Genomic DNA, 16,348 nt, shown 5'->3' on the forward strand with positions numbered 1-16,348 from the left:
TAAAACATATGAAACAAATAATTACCCAACGTAAATGTCGAACTCCCGACCTTAGGGCTGGTGCGTCTGGACCGCTACCGCTGCCGAAACGCAAGACAGGTATGGAACGTCAAAAAAAGAAATTTATAATGAGTTTATCCTGAAAAATAATTGTTGTGTCAGATTTATTGTAATTGATATCAGAAGTAGACTTGTTTTGGTTCCAGTTTTAATGCAGTTTAACGTTTGAGATATAGTGGTAAAAGTATGATTATGATGCATTGTGGTATATATATATATATATAAATTGTGTTTAAGAGCAATTTTCTGTGTCCTATCGTTACTATTATTGTTTTGGTTACTATACATTTTAATTTTTTTATTTGTATTTGTCTAAATCTAATCATCAGTTTTATTTTGTTATGGAATAATTGGTAAAACAATTAGTAGATTTCCTTAAACGTCAGAAAAAAATTTCCCCTTGGATTGGACATTGACGTCAATTACTAGAAACTATTGCTTTTTATAGAAGAATGTTCTAATCCAAAAGTAATAGAAGTAACAAATTGATCCTAGCCCTCACGTTTAATAAGACATCGTCTACTGGCCTTGGGTGAGTCCGTGTCAATATACTCCGCCCAGTCTAGTTAATCTCAGAATTCTCATAGGCCTACAGTACTATTATTAACATCAACAATATCGCAACCAAAGGAAATGTTACGGGAATGCGTAAAACCATTATCAATATGTGTACGTCGATTTAAAAGGTGTGTGGGTGGGGCGGGCGGCGATTTTTTTTTTCGTACATAAGTTGTGGACCCCATGTGAAAGATAGCCGAACTACATCCTAAATATAACTAAACCTAACCCTCTAAATAATCTCTCTCACTACTACTATAAAGTAAAAGAAGTAGCTCATGGGAGTCGAACCCCATGCATCGACATGTAAAGTCCATAGTCTTATCCACTCGACTACACAGACGGCTCGATAGAAATCGTTTGCATTAGCGAATTGTAGTTAGCTGAATTCTTACGTCACACCTTATGAATATTCATGTTTATTTTGTGACGTTTCACGAGGGGTCCCCAACTTATTTACGAAAAGAAATATCGCGGCCGGGCGCTATGATAGATAGCAAATCATACTAAAACAAGTAAGTAGTTCTAGTCGTATTTTTTCATCCCTAATTTCACAGTCATAGTCACGTACGCTACTGTCTGTCGGTCACAATATTTTTTTTTAGTTCAGAATTTTAAAATAATAAAATAATCATTGTGGATGTGCGCGTTTCCTGTCTGACAACTTTACAGATTTGTCGATGTCGAGCCACTGGATATAGGTCCATATTTGTTTTCATTATTTGCTTCTAGTATGTCACGTTTCCATGTAGGGTTGTACTGGAAGGCGTGGAAACAAAATCAAAATTATTAATATGTGGTGTCACACATTTGCATTATAATACCATAAGCATTGTTTTGTTTATGGGCGAATGTCATCAACACCAGTCCGAAAACGTTGACCTTATGTCAAATGTTATCAGCAACAAATGGACATCTATCTTCTCCACATCAACCAAACAGTTAAATAAAAAAGAAAGATAACATCTTCATCTTGGGTTTAATTTTTAATCGAAAATTGCATAGTATTATATATATATCTTTAAATGTATCCTTTCGTAATTTTATTATTTTCACATTTAAAGATAAAGAGTTAAAGGTAACATTACCACTATATATCATTTAGTCATCACAGAAATACAAGATAGGCCTAATACATTGGTCGTTATCTTCTGATAGTTATCTTCAGTCAATATAGGATCGGAAGCTTATTACGTTTTTTTTACCATCCAACTGTTCAGCTGAATAGTGCTTCAGCTTTACAATTGGTAGACTTTGGTTGTTGTCAGAAGACATGATATTGCAGGATGTTTTTGTCACTTGACCTAATACAGTACGAGAATGGGCTGCATTTTCAATCTCATTGAAGATTTTTGTTTAGGGAAAATTAGGTTGTTGAATGGCCGTTGTTGCTGTAAACAGAAAGAAAACAATAAACTAATTAATTATTAATATTATTATGAATTAGGTTAAATTGAAAGAATTAGCCTATATCAATCAGTTACAAAGGATAAGTAAATTACTATGAATTTAGAAAAATAATTTAATTCCAAAACTTACTTGTACAAAATCCATTTGCAACAAATTGTAAGTTGAGTTTGGATGGTAAAGTAGCATACCGTTGCAGGACACAAAAAGAAGGATAATTCAGGCCATCACTTCCACAAACAGGGCTAAGTTCTAATGGACAATCTGCTCCACAATCAACAGGTGGTACTCCAGCCGCCTCTGGTGTTTCTCCATCTGGATTAACATTTTCTACAAAATGACAAAGAATATTAGTAACCTACTTGGTGATTGCTGAATTATGTATTTTTAACAATGTTGAAACACTTACCTGGAAATACTCCTTCTACTGGTTCTGGCTCTTCTGGTTCTTCTGGCTCCTCTTCCTCTCCAGCCTGTTGTCCATTTGGACTTGGTTCTTCAGGTTCCTCCTCTTCCTCCTCCTCCTCCTCCTCCTCTTCTTCTTCAGCAGCTTGTGGTTCTTCTGGTTCCTCTTCTTCACCTTGCTGTTCATTTGGATTTACGGCTTCTGGTTCTTCTGGTGCTTCTGGCAAATCCAGCTCACTTCCTCCTGCTGCTAGCTGTGCATTTGGCTCTTGTGCATCTATTTCTTCTTCTGGGGCCTCGGGTTCTGGGTTTTCTATGTTTCCCTCTTGTGCTTCGGGTTCCTCTACGTCTTCTTCGTCTTCTTCCTCATCCTCTTCATCTTCTTCTTCGTCAGGATCTTGTGCGTTCTGTTGAGCAGGAGAGTTCAGTTGAGCATTATTGTTGCATTTGCCTTCGTTTCTTACTTCAATTGCAGTTCCACGAAGACAGTTTCTTTTAATGATGATACATTCTGATCCATACGGTCTTCCATCAGTACCACAGACTCGGTCACTCCTTCTGGGCTTCGGACATTTTCCACAATCTACAGTAAGACAATATTTCGTAGTTAGGGTAATACACAAAATCAATCTCTACATACAACTAACTATCAAAATACTAGTTTTCACAATTGAAATTTACAGCAACGTACTGTAACAATAATTATATTGTAATACTAAAAAGTATGTATCACAATAGTTACTCTTTATTATGTCAGACCGAGTAAGTAATCCTACTTATTCCTGATTAAAGTTGTATTCAAAGCATTTCATCATAACACATTTCTGGTGGAGAGGTGCGCATTACAAACATTTGTTTTTATTGTTTAAAAGTAGTACGATTCATGAATGCACATCTTGTCTATGTATGTTGGTCCTGTCATGTAGCACAAACATCACGCATGATGGGAGGCAATGCTAAATTATATTTATATAATGCTTACATTTTTTATTAGATAATTATACTTACTGTGTCTTGCAGCATCAACTGCTACAAGCACGACAAGAAGTCCTAGTGCTACAATGTAACCTCTCATATTGTCTGTAAAATATAGATTTTGTTTCTTAATAAGAGTTTTGGCATTGAAACTCAACTCCAGCGTATTGTCTTATTTTCCCTCATTAAAAAATATTATTTATTTAATAACTTCCTTTTCCCATCTACGGTTCTATTAATTATCCTTAAGCATCGTTTATGGCGAAATAATGTTTAACACAAAAATGTTTATAAAATCATTAACTACAAAAGAAGATATTAAAGAGCACACTAATAAAGAGATTATTTCTGTGTTAAGTTTCAAGATAAGATTAACTAAGACCAACTGAAGCTTGTTTTACATCTAATACATTATTTTTTTCCTTAATTCCTCATTTAATGAACATATTAATTTCCATTTATAAAAGAACAATTACTGAAAAATATAATTAAGAGGACGATCATTTGTCCTAAGTTAGAGTATAGTAGGGCAAACATCTAACCAATAAGAAGACGATAATTTACAAATATACTAAACTAAAATACAAAGGATGGAAAAGAATATAGTACTTACCAACTTTGATGAAGTGAGTTTAAAAATAAGTGAGTTGGTTAACGGAAATGGTTTCCTTATATTTCAGCTCACCGTCCTTCGAAAAGTATAGAGATGAATAATACTGCCCTGGATGGCGTACAATAATCATCATTATTACACAAAAAATACGACGTCACTCAATACCTCCTCCACAAACAATTATTACTTGACCTTGTTAGAATGAATTTATTTTTAGTAAAAGCGGTATCTTTTTATGGTCAAGGTGCTTTTCTTTATTTTAGGTTAAAAAATTCGAAATGACCATATACCTTTCGAAAACACTACATTGATATACGCGTACATTTATTATCGTTATTTATTCATTCAGTATCGTCAAAAGCGCTCGTAATGGCACTTAATGAAAATTCAAACGATCGTTTGCAATCATAAACACTGTAACTTATTTAAAATATAAATGAATTTTTTGACAATATGACATTTATTAAACAATGGTTCAAACATAATTTTCCTGAAGCGGTAATTGAAAATCTTCAGTTGATTCATACCAAAACTATTATTAAACAGTCATAGGCCTATATAATCTAATAACTCCTACGCAAGTAAAACTTCACATAAATCGATTGTAGAGAACATACCAAAAATATGATGCGTAAAAAAAAAATATTATTATGTTATACAAATGAAATATCTGACTTTTGCTCCAATTAGGTGTTTCCTTCACTAGTTCATATGACACAACGTTTACACGCGCGTTCTAAAGTAAATAGAACGCGCGCGTTTGACGTTTGAACGCGCGCGTACTAAAGTTGATATAGCATTATTAACAAGTTGTACAGTATGTGAACACATTCCATATTCAATGCGTTTAACGGGTTAAAACGTGACGAAAAGTGTGGAGTTGTTTCATCAATGCAACGCCTACGAGTAAGGTTGAGGAAGTTATACTGGGGATAGAGTTTCTTTTGTCACACACCTTGAACAAAGTGACATTCAGGTCAAGATCTAAACATTACTCATTCTTTTCAATCGAAACTTAAATCATTAGAAACTATGAACAATGTACTAAAATGCAGAACATACGGGCACTAGTCTAAGGGACCGATTATAATAATGTTCTAGAAGTCACATAGTGAAGTAAAGTATTGTCAGATGAACTCAATTTGTAGCTCGTGATTCCTAATAAACTAAGTCCATTGTTTTATTGTCTTTGTTTATTTGAGTTTAGGTTGTGTAGATGATAGTTAAAACACCTAATATCCCTCCAATTAACCAACAATGTGTTAATAATACTTAGGTTCTATATTCCCTTTTTAAAGTAAAATGGTGCGCCTGATATTTCTCTGCATGTTGATCCATTTTGTAAGTGCATTTATTTCATTCGGGTGTAGTGTGTGTAAATACAACAGAAAGTAAATGGTCAATAATTCTGGCACCATATATCTTTCACCTGTTGTCTCATGCTTGAGCCAACTTTATGAAGATGAGAAACCAAATTGTCATTGTCACCTGTGAATGTCGCATTGTTTCATGATTTGATTAAAAGGACCACAATCCCATGTGAAAAATTGTTTCAGACTTTCTTAGTTTAGTACTTTCCTTATACAGAGAGCATGTTCTTCAGTGTAGCGTAGTGGCAAATTACTATATGCAACTACCTTATTGTGTTACATTGTTACTCATGAACAAAAGCAATTATGGTAGGCAAAGCATGGAGTAATAATTAGTTATTATTACTCCATGGGCAAAGTAATGATATACCAAAAATATATATTTTGGCTACTCGACTCAGGCTTCAGGTCGATTAGCAGTATTTAAATGAAAATATCCACTGCTTTACCTGCATGATATAAAATGACTTAATAATTTTTACTGATATAAATATTGTTTCAAATTTGATATTCATTTTTACTTGCATTACACGACACAAAAAATATACAGTAATTTAATTAATTTTACATTTATTAAAATTAATATATATTAATAAAATCACACATCATGTTGTCCTTAAATTTTGGTTTAAATCTTTCCAAGTTTTTGGTTACCCTTCGTATATTTAATTTGTGTATAGATAAACAATTGACCACTTAATCATTGTTACTGTATAAATATTGTTTTACATTTGATATTCATTTTCACTTGCATTACACGACATAAAAAGATACAGTGTTTTAATTCATGTTACATTTATTAAAATGAATATATAGGCCTACGGTAATTATTAATATCTGACAACATTTTGTTTTGTTTTAAATCTTAAAAATAAAATAAAAATGTTTGGTTACATACGTTTCGTATATTTCATTTGTATATAAATAGACAATAGGCCATTATGGCTGTGGTTAAGCTTGGTTCCCACTAGAACGTAACGCAAGGACATAAACGCAGCGCAAGCGTTTTAACCAATGACAAGCGAAGTTATAGACAGTTAGCAATCACAAGCGAATAAGCCATCACTTGTGATTGGTCAATTCACTTGCGTTGTGTTACGTCCTTGTGTTGCGTCGCTAGTGGGAACCACGCTTTATACTACATGTATTACTAATACGAATGGATACAAACACTAACGTTGCCTTGTAGTAACAATAGTCATTTCAGGTACCGGCAAATAGTAAGTTATATCTAATAAATTAATACCCCGGCCACTTGTTTGTGATTCAGCACTACATTTTTTTTCTAATAAAATCATTAGATAAGCTTTGAATATATTTATCAAGGTCACATTATAGTCTTAACCTAGTTTTACAGCAACAATGCAAATTCATATTAATGTCAACAGACAAATACATTAACATCTAAATATTAAATAATTATATTATTTTTTTAAAGTTCAATGACTTTAGTCATTACAATATTACATCATTATAATAGTACTGTAATACTTGATACGCTGTCACAATGTTCTAAATTTGTTCTCTATTTTCAGTGCTTCCTTAATATTCTTTTGGTATGGAACGCTACTAGATCGATAGTACTCAACTACTAACTCGTCATGTTAAAGCTTTAATCAGAGTAAGTACACTATAACAATATATTTTACAACTTTTCTTCATCTGTAGAGGTCGCTAACTACATTTGTAAATGTTTTTTGTTTTGTATCCATATTACGCCTCTTTCTTGTTTCCAATGACGTCATTATTACGTGTACAGTATATCGGAAGTTTCAAAACTTTAGAGGTCGCTAACTTAACTTTAGAGAACTTGATGTTTGGATATTTCATATCCATCGTCGCACACAACAACAACGCTACTTCTGTAGAATTCTTATATATCAAGATAACAACGTTGGAAACGTCCTTTTTTACAAAGTTTTCGTATTAAATATGTCTTTATTTTGGTTCCTTCAACAAAATAACTTAAAAATGATCAACCGACCAAATTTCAATGTTTTCAAAGTGTTATACTGCGGTATGTTTTATTTAGTTCATATAGGCCTCAGCAACAAAATAACTTAATTTACCAAAATGTTTTTAAGTTGCCAGTTTTCAAAGTCTTGACATTTTATACTGCAGTATATCATTTTTAATACTAAATTCGATGATAGCCTGAGCTTGGTACTTCTCAGCATACATACCAGTGGCATGGTCTATATTTTTTGCCCAAGCTCGGCATTTTATACGAAAGTTAAAATTGAGTTTCCTTGGTACGATGCGTACTAAGACTGCAGGTGACAAATATTGACGCTGGTAAGGCCATCGTTCCGTCTCCATGTAAGGAAAATGGTGGAAACCGAATCCGTTTTTCGGATATATTTTGGTACTATTTAACCGTCTTTTTCGATCCACCTTTAAGAAAAGAATAATATAGAATGATTGTCAGTGAATATTTTATATTTTCAAGATTACATTTTTATTTCATTACTTTGTTCTTTCACCAATTCTATAATGTTTCTGTGGACAGATAGTTAGTTAATTTCCTCCATAATACACACAGAAAGTTACAATTAGACGCCGCCGCAGACTTTCTGTGGGTTTTTGTCCGCAATTAGTCCAGACGTTAAACCATCTTCATCGTCACAGTCTTTTACTTTGGTCGTAAAAAAAAACTTTCTAGTTATCAAAAAATATTTCTACAAACTTACGATTTCGTTACAAGTGACCGTAATATAGTTTGTACGATGGTGTCTGGCAATTTTCTTTGGTGGCTTTTTGTTATAGTTCATTGGTATCCATTTCGAAACCTAAATAAAAGATATAAATAAATAATAACTTTACTGAATAAGATAATATTATACAGGAGATCGTTCACATCGATATATGCCATACATTATTGACAGTAGGGGTTGGTCAAATGCAAATTGCTAATTCTTCTATTTTGCATTTGGCGTAACTTTGTCAAACTTGAATTGAACTGATGTGTTGGCTGAGGGAAATAATTAGTGCAATTTGTAGGCCTACTATACCTTGGTTAGTTGCAGCATAATACACGGTTGTCCACTTGCATATCCAAACGAATTGGCTGGAGAACACCAACTACCAAACTGGCGTTGCTTGAATTTGCATAATCGGCCAAATTGTTTCTGTTGCGTAGAACCTTCGGCACAGTTTTTATACACTCCTTTTTGTCTGATTGGCATATAATCTAAAATTCAATAGGCAATTGATACGTTTAGTAGTCGATATTGTCTTGTGGCGACATGCATTCATAAAACGATAATGTATTTCGATTATGTTTCAATAAATGTTCATAGAGAAAATTTTAGAAATGAATTTTCATTTTCAGCGTTTGAACTTACCGTCATACAGTTGCATAAGTTGACTTAGGTACGGTGCGTATGACGTCACATCGTTAACGTCATAATCTATGACGTTTCCACATGTTAAAGGATAGGATTGTAAACCTGTAATAAATGAATTTAAAATGAAATGATAAAAATGACGTTTTTTTTAAACTACCCATTTTCTATCTCTAAGCAGTGAGATGAGTTGCCTTAATCTGAACAGTTTGTTTAAAGCTACAATGGGCGTGGCTAGAGTGGATGTGGTCAGCATATAATACTGAGTGAGGTCTACTCCTCCCTCTTTCCCCACTATTAATACATAACATTACCTTGTAAGGCAAACCTGTCATCACAGTTGCCTTGTTTAATGATAAGTATACCGAGTGACCGCTGCATATATAAACATTCAATTTCGCATTTTGATCGGAATGTAATTTCTTGTGTGCCGACGAGTGCGCACACTGGTGCGTATAGTTGTAAAGGGCAGCAGTCTGTGTCACTTAATTCAGCCACTATTGCGTCACCAAGTCCAGACTCACTTGTGATACCTGTTGTGAAATACGAATAAGAAAATTGTTATTCACAGATTGCAGAACCACTGTGTAAAGTTTATTCTGTACGGTATGATGATTTTAAGTTAAGCTGCTCCTGTTGACTGGAGAAAAGTTTTGTAAGGAATGTATATTCTTAACCAGCTACAGTCATACCTTCTGATAGTGTTGTAGGGGGAACTCTGCTTTTGCAATGCCCTTTATAGGCAGTTCTTAGATTAGAGTTCCCGTCAGGTTGACAAGCCGCAAGCTCCAGAAAACATGCCGAAACGTAGGTAATTCCATCAGTTCCACATACCTCCTCCATGCCACTTATAGGACAGTAGTGAGGACAGATATTGCCTGGATCATTCATGTCTATTAGATAAGAAACAACGTTACATTAAATGAATGAGAGTTGGGCCAAACCCAGAAAGAGGCTAAGCTATAGCTCCACTTGCAGACACCAAAACCGTCACGGGAACTGGTATAAGGAAACCCTATTCTATCTTTTGAATGATTTATAAATGCGTACTTATCAAATAACGCTGCTGTTGTGAATAAGGACTGCATCCCATCGTCTGCTTCATCACGTGTTTCACTTCGATCACACACCATAATGTGAATTGGAGTTAAGCTAGCTCCACTTGCAGACACCAAAACCGTCACGGGAATTGGTGTAAGGAAAACCTATTCTATCTTTTGAATGATTTATAAATGCGTACCAACCTTTATCAAATGGCGCTACTGTTGTGAATAAGGACTGCATACCATCGTCTGCTTCATCACGTGTTTCACTTCGATCACCATAATGTGAAGCACTATGACCAAACTGACTGGAATCTGAAGATGTTCGTTCGTTAGCCAATTCTGAGCTATCCTCATCGTCCTCATCTTCGTCGTCATCGTCTTCTTCATGGTACCATCGGTAGCCTGGTCGGCATTTTCCACGATGCCTAAGCTGTAGCATAGGGTCAGCTTCCATACAAGCAGTTATTCTGAGAAAACACGCTGATAAATAGGTATTTCCATCGGTTCCACAAACTGGAACTGCATCTAAGGTATGGATGTTGCACAGTTTACATCTGTCTCGGATAGAAGTGTCATGGCGAGAATCTAAAAACATAAAGAAACAAATGAATAAAAAAGCATTAATTTAATAGTTCAGATGATTAACTGTATTGTTTGTTTGAATGCTGTTCATTTATGTTAGGCTATCGAATACGGAATAAAACAAATATGGGTGCTCATCTTACGACGATGGTTCCAATCTGGTTATAATAAATTTATTTATTTAACGTAAAACTTTGTAGACATATTTTGACAGCCCTATAGACAAGTAATTGCAACTTACAATCTCGATGTCTCCTTATTGGTGCCCGTGATGCCACCATGGTCATAGATACAGCTAAACAGACGAATAACACGCTCTTCTTTGACCACATTTTTTCAACCGGAAACTACGAACCACCGCAATACCTAAACCTAGAGAGAAATGAATCAAATCTTGCATGAATTTTGTACAACATGTCTGCTGACTCATTTAACTTATTTTTCTGCTGAAATTATTTTTGTCTCTAGACCTTGAGTTTGTCAGTAGCGCCAATTACAAACTTATTAAGATTAAACATTGATTTGAGGAAGATAACCCGTGTTCTGAAAACTTTACATATAAACAGAATGTATTATAAGTCAAGGGTAATTTTGAATATAGAAATTGTGTTTTCTCACGAAGACAATAGGGTATCAGGTTGATTCAGTTTACAGGTCACCTGAATATACTCTGTGAAAATGCATCCGTAGCGTACCATGTAAATGAACATTTCGTTCAAGACGCGGCACTGAATATTACGCAGCTATCGAGTAATTCTGCGCATGCGTATTATGCTTCTGAGCTTCCTAATATTGTTGCCTTTTATGTTCCGTTTGTTTATGACATGGTAGAATATAGACATAAATTATATAAATAATTAATTAGCGGATTCACACGTAGTACTGAAATGTCTTTTGGAATTGAGGAGGAAATTGGCAGAGACTTTGCTAGGCCCTGGTATTGATATTTACAGGAAACACGAAGCAGACGACATGTGGTGTGAATAGATAATTTTTTCCTGGGGAGAAGAGTCTAAGGAAATCACAGTAAACAACCCACCCTATTGGACATTGCTGTCCCATGAGTGAGAAGCTGTAATACTCTGTTTTTACTTAATTTGTTTTGGATCGGAACTAGAGATTCCGCATTTCATTTTAATATCATTCATAACATTTGCAGAAATATTTTTTTGACGAGACAAATCGACGAAAATCTCAGTAAACCCAAACCACTTGTTGCCTCTTGAAAGCTTTCTTCGGGGCTTTCTTGAATTTATAATAACATTTAAAAACGTTTTGAAGCATTCTGTTGGGATTTTTGCTTTTGTTTTGTTGCCAATGTATTTGTGAAAAGTACAGCTATTTATTGTTTTGATTATTAAGATAAATGGTTTAATTTTTAAATAAAAAGTGGATTAAATTAGAATTCACATACAAATATTCTCAAAGGCTTTTTCGAATATCAAATTAAACTTTCAATATTGTTGTTATGAGAAGCAACATTGTTGTTTCTTTTTTAATGTATTTACCTTCCGCACAGATAAAACAGTTAAATCGACAAGTTTTACATACAAGTACAACTTTACATACTATTATTGGATCGCCTAAGGACATTTGAATAAACTATTTTAGTATTATCACAGTTTTCAATAATAGTTGAGATATATTTCACTGTGAGTTGACAAGTTTAATGGAGAGTTTTACGATAGTGTGTCAACAGGTGGCCTAATGGCTGTCCTTACAGCAATTATTCTATCTTAAAGGTAATTTATTGGCTCAGAAATACAAATTGCTGTTAATTTGCGGTTTATACACATGATACATAAAACTATAGTTACACGTCAAATGCCATGCATAAAGGTCAAAGGTCGTGACGTATATAGAAAACAACGAGAAGAAACAAATCACATTGTTATATCGATGCAATGGTTGATATAAAAAATACATTTAAACTTTTCCTAGCAATTTTAAATTTCCTCTTACAGTACTTTAATTTTAACAGTAGTAAATTATGAAATTGATACAAGAATATAGTAATATTTGTCTTATGCCTACCTGTATTTCTATTTGGTGTCTAAACCACTATGATGTATCCGTCAGAGACTGTAAGCAACCATTCACATATCTGAAACATCAATCAGTTTGAAATAAGAATTTTCCAACGATGAGCAAAACATTATGTTTCGGTGGTTGACTGTATAAGCGGTTCCATGCGCAGGTCATATTGAAAGGGAATCAACGCATTTCCGTTGTGGTTTTCGGTTGCAAATGTAGAATAGTAGGTCTACTAGACAATTGTATCCGTTAATGACGATGTATTGTTTTATTTAATGTTTCGCCATTAAGGATATTATTAATAGTATTCTTAGATAACATTTATATGACTCTATTAATCGATTAAACGTTGAAATCTAAGCTTTTCATCGAAAAGAAAAACTTATGTAGACCTATTTTTAGCTTTGCCTTTGCTAAATATTAATTGTTTCTTTCCATATAAAACCTTTGCAAATCATCATCATACATTGTATATATTTAGAATTGTGTATACTGTATAACGTTTGTTTATACGATCTAGATCTTAAATACACGTACACATCGCCAGGGCTATGTACTCTGTTGACACAAGTATTAAATGCCGATATTACGCGTACGTAGCGCATTGTTACTAGGCAAGCAATATTCAAATATTATTTACGGTATTGACCTTATTTAATCACAACGTACTAGGCCTAATTTCAACTAAGATAATATCGTAATGCTTTTTCTATACTTCACGAGACCTACTGTACTACTTAAATAGCCCATTAGAGTATTATTAGCTACGCGTTAGTATTACTTACTTGCACTGTAGTACTACTCTTAAGATCCTAGAAGATTACATCCATTAGTTCATACCTATTTGCATTAGGCCTACTTGATGAATTTTGCTTGATTGGAGTTTGAAGACAGTATACAACCCCTAAGGAAACCCATATAATCTTATCCGTCCGCTGGTCGAGTCAAAACCTCAAATTATCAATGAAAATAACCACTCGAAACTTTCCAATAACTTAATGTATAATAATTCCATCCGTCAGTCTATAGCACCTATCATCATGACATTATGATTAATCTTTATAAAAATTGTAGGAATATCTAAGACGTCTGCGGTGCTCTCTGATTGGTCAATACATTATAGTAACCGACCAAAACTTATAGATTGATGTTTTAATAGGATTGCAAACAATTGAGAGGTTTTGAATTTTTTTTTATTTGTTCGAATCCAATCTTAAAAACGTTGATGTTCACATATGCTAATTTAAAATTTCAGGGATAAAAAAATGTCTGCACACACAAACTTAAAAATATGAGTTTGAGTGGAAATGTACTAATTATTGAGAACATTTTCACCTTGCAATTAAATATGTACTTGTACTGGTCGGGCAAAATATTTTGGAGATTGAGGAGCTTGCTCACAAGATGAATAAGCCTATTGATTAATTTAAAATCAAAAGTGAAGAATTTTTGAAGAATTGTTTGCCCTTTGTTCGCCTTTTAAACTTAAGAAAAGTTTAATGTCAAACGACTTCGACTAATTAGGGTACTCAAGATGTTAATGCTGTACTTGACCCTAGAGACAACATTGTAATACGTGAAATGACCCCAATGAAACCCCCAGTTGTTACTCCTGTCTGTCGGTCAGACGTGTCTGACCCAGTAACTAACTTGTGTCAAACGACATAAACACTCAAGTAGGCCTACTTCATATTATATTATCCGGTCACTTCCACTTAATAATCGCATCGTGATGATACCATACTCATCGAATATGTTACAATACATCAATGTTTTAGCCTCGGGATAAAAAAAACGTTTGTCATCCGGTAGGAAATTGAATTTAATTAAGTATCCGTACTATAAAACTCGGGTTCACATAAAGTTAATGCCCCGTCGATCTTGAATTATGTGCAGAATAGTGCGGCAAGCTCCGGTTCGAATCATGCATTGTTCCAATCGTGGTATACAGCACCTCATTTATTAGTCGCGTGCAACGCGACTCTACATCTCACTATGTCGGTCTATTGGTCGGTCGGTCGGTCGGTCGGTAAACACTTACTTGAGCACGCGACTGCAGCCATGTACATGGCCTTATTTTTACATAAATCTAAATTCTAAATCTGTCATTTACAGGAATTTATGGATAATTCTAAGTGTATTTCATAACTAATTATTTTTGCAAAATTTGTTTTGTGATCTTGTTCACTGAACTGGACAACTCAATATTTATTTGTACCATAATGTTGTTGTGGAAGGAATTATTCCGTAAAGATTATTTTAATTTAAAAGAAAAGTAAACATTATTAACAAGAAAAAGAAAGTTGACTTACCTAGCACAGTGTTACCAGCGATTCCACTTTGGCTTGCGTAAATATTGCGATGATGTTATAGTCTGTTAGAGACAAGTATCTTGTGACAGATCTTCTGACAGTCTTCAGGTATGGAGCAGGGAAGATTTAAATTTGTAGTAATAGGACACACATGACCCTTCTTATGCCTTACACATGTACGTTAGCCTGCATCGTAGTGTATTAACTAGAAACCGATGTTCCTGAAATCGTATTAACTTAGATTTGCGAGGAAATGAAATTTAGTTTTACATTTTGATCTCAAATTATGAATAGAAATAAGCATTCTGTTTTGTGTTTTGTTTGATAAGCGTTTGACAATTCGCTATCGCGTTCGTCGACATGTGGTCGTGCACTTTTTTCTACTGAATTACACGTTCGGACAAATTCAAATTTTGCAGTCAAATATGTTTCTTTCCTGTTACATTCTTAATTTATATTCCATTATAGTGTATACCACTGTGTGATGTACTTTTTTCTAATGTTTGGTTGGCCTTATAGACGTAGTAGTCATAAGGTACTTAATTGGAAGCCAAAAGATTTTTGCAGCCTGCATAGTTAGGTTATGAGTTCATTAAAATTAGAAATGTAACCCTACTTTCCTCATTACCTCCGTGAAATACATTTTTTCTTGAGCCCACTTGATTCAATCTAGTTCCTTTTAGCATCTTGGTAACTTTTGCTGTCTTGTTTCCGTCACATACATTCCACATTATATCTCTTTCGATATCGAACATAATAATTCCATTTCTCCTTTCACTCAATGATTAGCCTATTGAGCTGGATTCAACAACCGTTATCTCTCGGAGTCTATAGTTATATTACTTATAGGCAAGCTTGTTATTTTCTTATAATACAATGATCACCGGTTTTTTGGCTGTTTGCCTGCAAGAATAAAAAAAAACGTGTTTATCAATATAATCTAGAAGCAAACTTGGACGAAGGATAGATATTGTTTGTTCTATGTAAAAGGTTCTAAACCTAGGATCCGAAATTGTCTTGTAAAGGTCTATCTAGTCTGTAGTGTATCAAATTACAAAGCATTTTACGATGTTGTGTTGTGTACATTATTAGTTTCTAACAACTCTATTAATAAGTATGTTTTTCTGGTTTGTACGATGTCGACATTACAAAGTTGTTTTTATTTTAAGTGTTCTTCCACTGCTCGACCCGGCACGTTTTGTTAGCACTCTCATCGAACCTTATACTATGTACAGTCCCGATGGTTCGACCTCATATAGGCAAGGGTTCCTAAAATTATACTATTATGAGTGGAGGCATAAGCGATTGTCCAATAATGTCTATTTCACATTTTGCCAACATGAATAAGGTAAGTTGTAGGCCTAGGTGTGATGGTGCAGACGCTCTTCTGATTATGTGATTTATGATGAGTATTCCCAAACGATGGGAATTTCATTGTGACCTGAAGTAATGTTATAAAACGACCCAATTCTTCATCCAAAGATTTGAATCTCAAAGTCATCATTTCTAAATGATTCTAATGGGATTTCATAGTTCATTTTAACGTACCTGTAAAATAATGTCATGTTTAGGCTCATTGATATGACAAGGTTAGGTCACACGAAAAAAAAATAATTGTTTTTTTCTCAAGTTCAATGCTAGA

General features: G+C 34.1%; 2 protein-coding genes across 3 annotated transcripts; both read right to left on the reverse strand.

Annotated features, from left to right (window-relative positions):
- Positions 1 to 1,585: 1,585 nt before the first annotated feature.
- Positions 1,586 to 4,108, reverse strand: LOC140058845 (uncharacterized). Its single transcript, XM_072104604.1, has 5 exons — positions 4,019 to 4,108; positions 3,439 to 3,510; positions 2,435 to 3,013; positions 2,158 to 2,355; positions 1,586 to 2,009 (listed from the first exon to the last, which is right to left on the reverse strand). The coding sequence occupies exons 2-5, from the start codon at positions 3,503 to 3,505 to the stop codon at positions 1,975 to 1,977; spliced, it is 879 nt and encodes a 292-aa protein (XP_071960705.1). The 5' UTR covers positions 3,506 to 3,510; positions 4,019 to 4,108; the 3' UTR covers positions 1,586 to 1,974.
- Positions 4,109 to 4,438: 330 nt separating this feature from the next.
- LOC140059526 (uncharacterized) lies at positions 4,439 to 15,587 on the reverse strand. Of its 2 annotated transcripts, none has more exons than XM_072105462.1 (10): positions 14,707 to 15,587; positions 12,395 to 12,464; positions 10,602 to 10,732; positions 9,977 to 10,363; positions 9,425 to 9,625; positions 9,047 to 9,265; positions 8,733 to 8,837; positions 8,400 to 8,578; positions 8,079 to 8,177; positions 4,439 to 7,782 (listed from the first exon to the last, which is right to left on the reverse strand). In XM_072105462.1, exons 3-10 carry the CDS (start codon positions 10,690 to 10,692, stop codon positions 7,483 to 7,485), a joined length of 1,581 nt encoding a protein of 526 aa, XP_071961563.1. In that variant the 5' UTR covers positions 10,693 to 10,732; positions 12,395 to 12,464; positions 14,707 to 15,587; the 3' UTR covers positions 4,439 to 7,482. The 2 variants fall into 2 exon arrangements, with proteins under 2 accessions (XP_071961563.1, XP_071961564.1); XM_072105463.1 differs by lacking the exon at positions 14,707 to 15,587 and adding an exon at positions 13,180 to 13,574.
- Positions 15,588 to 16,348: the final 761 nt, after the last annotated feature.

This window comes from Antedon mediterranea, chromosome 9 (assembly GCF_964355755.1).
Source record: "Antedon mediterranea chromosome 9, ecAntMedi1.1, whole genome shotgun sequence".
NCBI classification, from domain to species: Eukaryota; Metazoa; Echinodermata; class Crinoidea; order Comatulida; family Antedonidae; genus Antedon; species Antedon mediterranea.